Genomic DNA, 7,677 nt, shown 5'->3' with positions numbered 1-7,677 from the left:
ACAATGACTAGATTGTGATTCTACCATTGTCCAAATTCAAAAATTACTGCACCTTTTCGGTGCCCCCTTTTGACTAAAAAATTCGGTGCCAATTGTTGCACTGAAATGTTGATTTTCAACAAGCCATTAAAATTGACTTTAACATACTACAAGTTCCTTTTGGTTAATATACCACGTTCCATCTTAATGATGCAACATAAGAATAATGTTCTGTTTACATCAATTTTTTTCATATGAGTGGTAGAACTTCGTATTACAATCTCCATGAAGTATCAAGTTACAATAGGACTTTTGGATCCAAAGACTTTCCTCCTATTCAAGAATAATCTCTAACTCGCCTTTAAGTTTTTCCTCTGAGTCTATTAGGAAGCTTGAATGTTATTAAGAAAAGACTTGTTCAATGCCTTTTAAACGAGCTAGAAGTTGTATTCCAATCAACAAGCTTCTGCTGAAACAAACCAAGCTTGGTAGGAACGTCACCATGAAAATTCCAAGCATCATTAAGAAGCTCTTTAAAATCCTTATGTTGCTACCAGGAAATTAAAAAGCGAAAAGGTTTACCCATAACAAATCACATTAAAGTTGGTTTTATACGAAGTAATAATGACCGATGATCGGAGCTAAGCCGCTCAAGGTTGATTACGCTATAATCCAAATAAATGCCTTGCTAACAAGAATTTACTAAGCATCGGTCCAACCCCTAATGCAAAGAACCACGATACCAAGTGTATGGTAGACCCCAATAGCCAAGATCAATAAGAGCACAATCATCCACAAAATTAATGAACATCTGACTAATACCAACTCGCCTTAAAGAAGCTCTCTTTCTTTCACCACGAGACAAAATGGCATTGAAATCACCACCCAAAAGCCACAGAGACTGGACTTAGACTTTCTAATTTAGTCTATAGGTGCTTTTGAATGGAGATGTGAGGACTCACATAGACACAAGTAATAAAAAATTGGATTTTCTAAAACATTTGTCTGAATAGAGTAATGAATAAACTGATTCAAAATAGTCAAAATGATCACATGTATCTCATCCTGCCAAAACAACCAAATTACCCCACTAAAACCTTGCGCTTCAACATGGAAAGAATTTGTAAACCCAAATTTAGCAACAACAAAGTCTGCTTTAGAGCCAATAATTCTAGTTTCCATCAAAGCCATAATAGACGGTTTATGTTCACGAGATAATTGCTTGAATTACATGTGATATGTAGGGCTAGTGACCCCTTGACTATTCCAAGAAAAATGCAGTCAACCATAATTATAATTCTGTTTGAGGAGCTGGTGGACCATCACCTTCAGTATCTACATTATTGGACAAAATCTTCATGGCGAGGCCAATCATATTCTCCTTTCCAGGTTCTTTTCGATCCCTTGGTAAAACATATGTATTACCCAAAAAACCCTCCCTATTTGATGAAGAAGGATTAAACATATCCGCTAGAACCGAGCGTAAATATTTTTTTTGGTTAAGTAAAATTTTATTCATCCAAAAGAAAGCAGTAAAGCTGCTATAAAGAACAATACAAACACTATATTAACCCCCAATTAAGGCACAACTATCTATTTACAGCATCAGTCCTATTCATATGACATCTATGAAGCTTAATTCTAACAACCTCACTAATTCTATTTACAATTAAATCAGTCGAGCGAGTCATTGCTCTAAAACATATGTGATTTCACTCCTCCTAAATAAAGCAGACGAAACTGGTCCAAGCTAACTTGAGTATATAGATCAAGAGGGACTTACCTTTAAAGTTCAAAATCATTCAGCGTATAGCATCATCCCAGCATCTCGGCATTTGGTGATGCAGACCACAAGTGAGCATAATTACACGCCAAACCTCACACGCATAGGAGCACTCCAAGAATAAATGGTTTCGAGTTTCCTGATTAGCCTCACACAATCCACATAAATTGTCAGTAACAATACCAAAATGCCCAAGTCTGTCCTTTGTTGGCAGTCTATCCAGCAGCACTATCCAAGCAACCATAGAGAATTTAAGAACATGAGCTGGGAACCAGATCAACCGATGCCATTCCACCTTTTCTCTCATTTCTATGATATTGTCCCAAATCCATCTGCCCTTAATTTGTGACAAATTAGCCATAAGACTGAAAAATCTTCTAGCCTCCTCCCTCATCTTGATCAGTTTGTAAATAATCCAACTGAAGTGAGATTTGCTATTAACCTCCCGATAGTGTACTGATTTAAAACAGTAAGTCTTCACCCAAGCAATCCATAAGGACCCCTCCTCAGCAAGAATGTTTTTAATAAGCATGAAACAACAAGCCTTGCTCCAATCAGCCAGCTTCCTAAGGCCTAAACCACCCTAAGATTTAAGGGTGCATACCTGATTACAGCTAACTCTATCCCCTCTTGCTGAAGTATCACTGTCCTTCCAGAAAAACCTCAAGCAAATCTTCTCAATATCCCTCATAACCCCTTAGGCAATATGATCTACCTGCACCAGTAACCAAAAATACTGAAAATGACAGACTTCACAAGTTATAATCTACCCCCAAAGCTGAGTTTCTTGCTAGACCATTTGTCAATCCTACCTTTGATTTTCACAAGTAAAGCCGAGCAGTCCTTACTTGTGAGCTTACGAGTAACCAAGGGTAATCCAAGATACCTAACATGAAGCTGACCTATCCTAAAACCAGTAGCACTTTGGATCAAATCAAGCTCATTCCTAGCCACTCCACAAGCAAACAACTCAGTCTTCAAAGCATTCAACTTAAGACCTGAGAGTTCATAAAACTTTTCAAGAGTACTAATTACTCCCAATATAGCATCCAAAGACCCATGACAAAACAAAAGTAAGTCATCAGCAAAACATAGGTGAGTGAGGGGAATTCTTTTGCACTTATGATGAAATATGAAAACATAATTCATTGTTGCAGTATTCAAAAGGGCAGATAATACATTCATAACAATAACAAAGAGATAAGGGGATAGAGGATCCCCTTGCCTCACCCCCTTGCACCCTTAAAAAATTACACCAAGCTTTAATTTAAAGATATTGAATAACTAAGGGTGGTAATACAAGCTTTTATCCATCAACAAAAAACCTCAGGCAATCCCATAGCTTCCAAAATAGTCATTAAAAATCCCAACAAATTGAATCAAAAGCCTTTTGCAAATCAATCTTAATAGTGCATCTAGGAGATAGATTCTTCCTAGAGTATCCCCTTACAATTTCTTGGGCAAGCAAAGTGTTATCAGCTATGTTTCTACCCTTAAAAAATGCTGACTGGTTAGGAGAGATCATGTCAGGGAAGAACAAAGCTAATCTAAAAGCTAAAATTATAGTGATTGTCTTGTAAATCACTGAGCAGTAAGAGATGGGCCTAAAATCCTTAGCCATGCATGCATTTAAGGATTTAGGGGCTAAGAATAAGACAGTGACATTAAAGGCAGGCAAGAGGGTTGAAGTTTGAAAAAAGTACCTTACAGCATTAAAGAAATCATTACAAATAATCTCCCATGCAGCCTTGAAGAACCAAGAAGTGTAGCCATCAGATCCAGGACTTTTATTGTTTCCTTGTCTGAACAATGCAACTCTGATCTCAGCATTAGTGATCCCAGCAGTAAGAACATCAGCAGCACCAGCAGGAAGGGAATAAGTCAGGAAAGATTTAAGCCACTCAGCAGAACAACCCTTCACACTAGAGTCAGCAGTTCTAATAAGATCCTTGAAAAATTTCTCCAGAACAGCAGCCATATTCTCAAAAGATTCATGATAAATCCCACCATCATCTTTAATAACCTTAATAGTGTTCCTCTTCTTGTTTGCTTCTACTCTCTGATGAAAAACCCTAGTGTTCAAATCAACTTCTTGTAACCAGTGGACCTTAGCTCTTTGTTTATAAAATTCAGATTCAGCATCTTCAAGAGCTACTAGATCATATCTAAGTTTACTCTCCTCTTCCAGCCTCTTTTGATCCACATGAACAAGATTAAAAAGCTGAATTGATTCCAGCTCAGCCCTCTTAATAGCTACTATGCTAGAAATATCTGAAAAATAGCTACTGTTTAATTCCTTTAATAATGGCTTTAACCTCTTCAATTTATTAAAAAGCAGCTGCATAGTATTTCCCCCATATTGCTCTTGCCAAGAGTCTTTAACAACTCTCAGGAAATTCTCATTAGCAGTCCAACAATTAAAAAACTTGAACGACTTTGGCTTATGAACCTGAGCCTTTTTCTGAGTCCAAATAACACCAGGACAGTGATCTGAAACACCCTGGGCTTTAAATTCCATAGCAGAGTCTGTAAACTCAAATAACCATTGAGGGTTTATTAAAACTCTATCTAGCTTGCGAGCTAAGAAGGAATTTTCTTGCTTGTTGGACCAAGTAAAAAGAGGACCAATGTATGGATGATCTTGAAGTTCCAAATCCACCAAACACTCCTTAAAATCATCTATGTCAGAATTCTTGTACATACCCAAACCACCAAAATCATAACTCTCTTGAGCACTTGAAAAGATGTTAAAATCTCCCCCAATCACCCAAGAAGATGAACCAACATCAGATTCTAAGCTCTTAAGATGGGCCCATAAGCCTCTCATCACCAGACTGTTGTTACTGCCATATACAACAATAATAACCATCCTATAACCCACCACATCACCAATAATTGAGATAGCCTGATCACAACCCTTAAGAACAGAGAAAGGTAGACCCCTTTTCCAAAGTAACCAAAGTCTACCTCCATCAGAGAACTCATAATTATTTGCTAAGTTCTAGTCAGCAGCCTGTGCATCAGAAAAACTAGGAAAATTAACTCTCCTAACTCTAGTTTCCATGAAGCATAAAACATCAACTCCTAAATTCTCCAATCTTCTAAACACTTTCTCTTTCTTGAGCCTATTATTGAGCCCCCTAACATTCCAGAAGCTTATAATCATCTATTAATGATAATAGAATGAACACCAGTACTAGCAACACTAACCCCAATTTCTTTAGCCTTCACAAAATGTTCCTTCTTTTTAGATTTAATCTCATTCAGGAGCATTGCAACCCCCAAGGAGGTTGCCCTAGTCTTTTTATTTCCATCAATAACACCACCTTCTATAAGCGAGTCCATCTTACTAGATGAGCCTGTATTAATCATCTTCTTCCGACGTGTCTTCTTCTTCTGAGCTAAAGAGTCTTGCAGGGAATGAAACTCACCGCAGCTAGTGTTCTCCAGATCCACTGAAGGCAAAGACTTCTCAACCGCAACCCCTGACAGGCCTTCACCAACTTGGTCAACAGAATGTTGTAAATTCTTGCCAGTTACATCAGAAACAACCTTAACAAGATCTTGAGAGAAACCAGTATTATCCTCAATAATCACTTGCATTGTATCTCCTATACGTTCTTCTAGAGCATGAACTGACAGCTCCTCAGCATCACCAACCTTTAGCTCAGAAGATGAAAGCTTAGGCACCTCTCCACAATGTGCAGCAGAATTAGCTACAACATTGACAGTTTTGTCTGACTTCTCAAGAAAACCTGGGTTAGAATTTTCTTTCCTCGTCCAAATCAAATTATCTTTAGTTTTCCCCTTAGCTTTAGTATTCTCAACACATGACTGAGTCTGATGCCCAAAGATATTGCACTGAGTACAGAATTTAGGGAACCAAGGAGCTTGGACACGAATCATCACTACAGAGCCATCCTGCAATACTACATTGATTACATCTAGTAACAATGTCCCAGCCTCAACCTCTACACATACCTTGGCAAATATCTCTCCTTCGAAGCAGTAACATAATCTATATATAAAGGGATCCCAACAGCACTAGCTATATAACTAAGACCTCCCCTAGAAAAGAGCTCAAGAGGAACATTATAAAGTTGGATCCACACTGGAATATGCTTAAAATCAAAGTCTAGTTTCTTTAAGCTCGGCTCCCATTTCCTTAAAACTAGGGGTTTAATTTGAATGTGCCAAGGGTCATTCTCCAAAACTCAATCCCTCATTTCAGCATTCGAAAACGTAAAGACATAGAGGTTAGGTCCAGCTAAGCTCACCTTGACCGAAGACAGCTTCCCCCACAGAATCTCAGCAATCCTCTGCATGGATCCAAAATTAGGAGGAGATCCAATAAATTGACCTACCACAACACAACTCCATTCAGCGATCCCTTCCTCAAAAACAGCGGACGGAGGCTTGACAGTAGCAGTTCCCTCCAAAACCTCAGGCGGAAAGAAATCTAAGGCATGCTCCTTCGTTCCATTGAAAAGTTTCCTCCAATCAAGAGCAGAAGCCAGCGATTCCATCAAAATTGAAACAAAATTGAGACGAAAACACTCAAAATTAAACAACCAAGAAGCATAAATTAGCAAACGAGAAGCACATCCGAGAGCCCATCAATCTTGCTAACGTGCGCCCGGAGAGGTTCCATCGTTCAATAATGTTAGATTTTTTAATCGAGCATACATATGGTTTGTATTGAATGAGCTTTTTTACTTTGAGGCTTTTGGGGCTCCAAATTATGCCTCCCCATGACCTTTTTGCAAAGATTGTTTATCTTTGGTACGCTAAAAAATAGTAATAGCAGAGTGAAGCCCAACACAAATATTTATATCGTGAGACACAACCTGAGGTTACTGTCCAACAATCAAAGGTTCCACACGTGGATTCATCACACGATTAGCTGCACTTTTAGACAACCTCTCATTGGTCCTTTCAACCCTGTCAACTAGATTTTTCGTAGCCCATGATGATTACCTGGTCTACTTGAATGTCTAATTTGGTCAACATCTTTTTGGAACATAGGGTTTCCATGAACCATTATTACTTGCTTCCTTTTATTTTTAGTATGGGCCGTACTTAATCGATATATATATATATATATATATATAAATATTCCAATTAAAGGTGGAAATTAATTGATATGTCTTTTTCAACGAATTGGTGGTGGACATTGTACCGACACCCATACGTACTGGTTTTAGGTAAAATAATTGACATTCATTTCAGAATAATTGGCTGTAGAAGAAACTGTAGGAAAGTAAACTCGTAAAACTACGCATCCAATACAAGGTCGGGGTTAGGATATTGAAGATTATGTATAAATTTTAAAAAAAGACGTTATTAAATTATTAAAAAGAGACCCTTAGTAAAAATTGTAAAGCTCGAATACAATAAATAAATGCAATATATATAAGGAGATTAGTGATATTACTAACTCAAATCCTAACGGTGTGGATTAGAGAGATTATAAAGATGAGCTATTTTTTCGTAAAGTAGAGTTAGACAAAAAAATGAGATTTTTATTATAATAAATCTATTTTTTTGGGCTCTTGCTAATCTGGAACCCTGTTCGGTCGCACAAATTGTGCTCCCTCTAGCCTCGCCTCTGCCAACATCGACTAGTAAACTGAGTAGTGTCATTTGGAGAGGATTAGTGTTTTGATTATATATCAGAAAAATGAATTTTAAAATACGTGAAATTATAAAATTTAATATATAAAATTATAGAAAAAAGAAAATAAGTTATCAATAAAAAATAAGATAAAATATATAAATGATATTTTGATTATAAGATGTTTTATTGAATTTTCAAATATTAAAAGTTATAGAATGACCCTTAATTATAGGACATTGTTTTATTAAGTCATCTGACTATAAAAAGTTATAAAATGATCATCCAACTATCTATAGGT

At 37.0% G+C, this 7,677-nt stretch overlaps 1 protein-coding gene across 1 annotated transcript; it reads right to left on the bottom strand.

Annotated features, from left to right (window-relative positions):
* Nucleotides 1-1,781: 1,781 nt before the first annotated feature.
* LOC120151429 lies at nt 1,782-6,288 on the bottom strand. The gene is made up of 6 exons (XM_039163889.1): nt 6,040-6,288; nt 4,973-5,683; nt 3,134-4,763; nt 2,575-3,003; nt 2,367-2,458; nt 1,782-2,264 (listed from the first exon to the last, which is right to left on the bottom strand). Exons 1-6 carry the CDS (start codon nt 6,286-6,288, stop codon nt 1,782-1,784), a joined length of 3,594 nt encoding a protein of 1,197 aa, XP_039019820.1.
* Between the last annotated feature and the right edge of the window lie 1,389 nt (nt 6,289-7,677).

The sequence above is a fragment of the Hibiscus syriacus genome, unplaced genomic scaffold (genome assembly GCF_006381635.1).
Source record: "Hibiscus syriacus cultivar Baekdansim isolate YM2019G1 unplaced genomic scaffold, ASM638163v2 tig00111057_pilon, whole genome shotgun sequence".
Classification (NCBI taxonomy): domain Eukaryota; kingdom Viridiplantae; phylum Streptophyta; class Magnoliopsida; order Malvales; family Malvaceae; genus Hibiscus; species Hibiscus syriacus.
The sequence above is the reverse complement of the archived record's forward strand: the minus strand, read 5'-3'. Positions and strand labels throughout refer to the sequence as shown.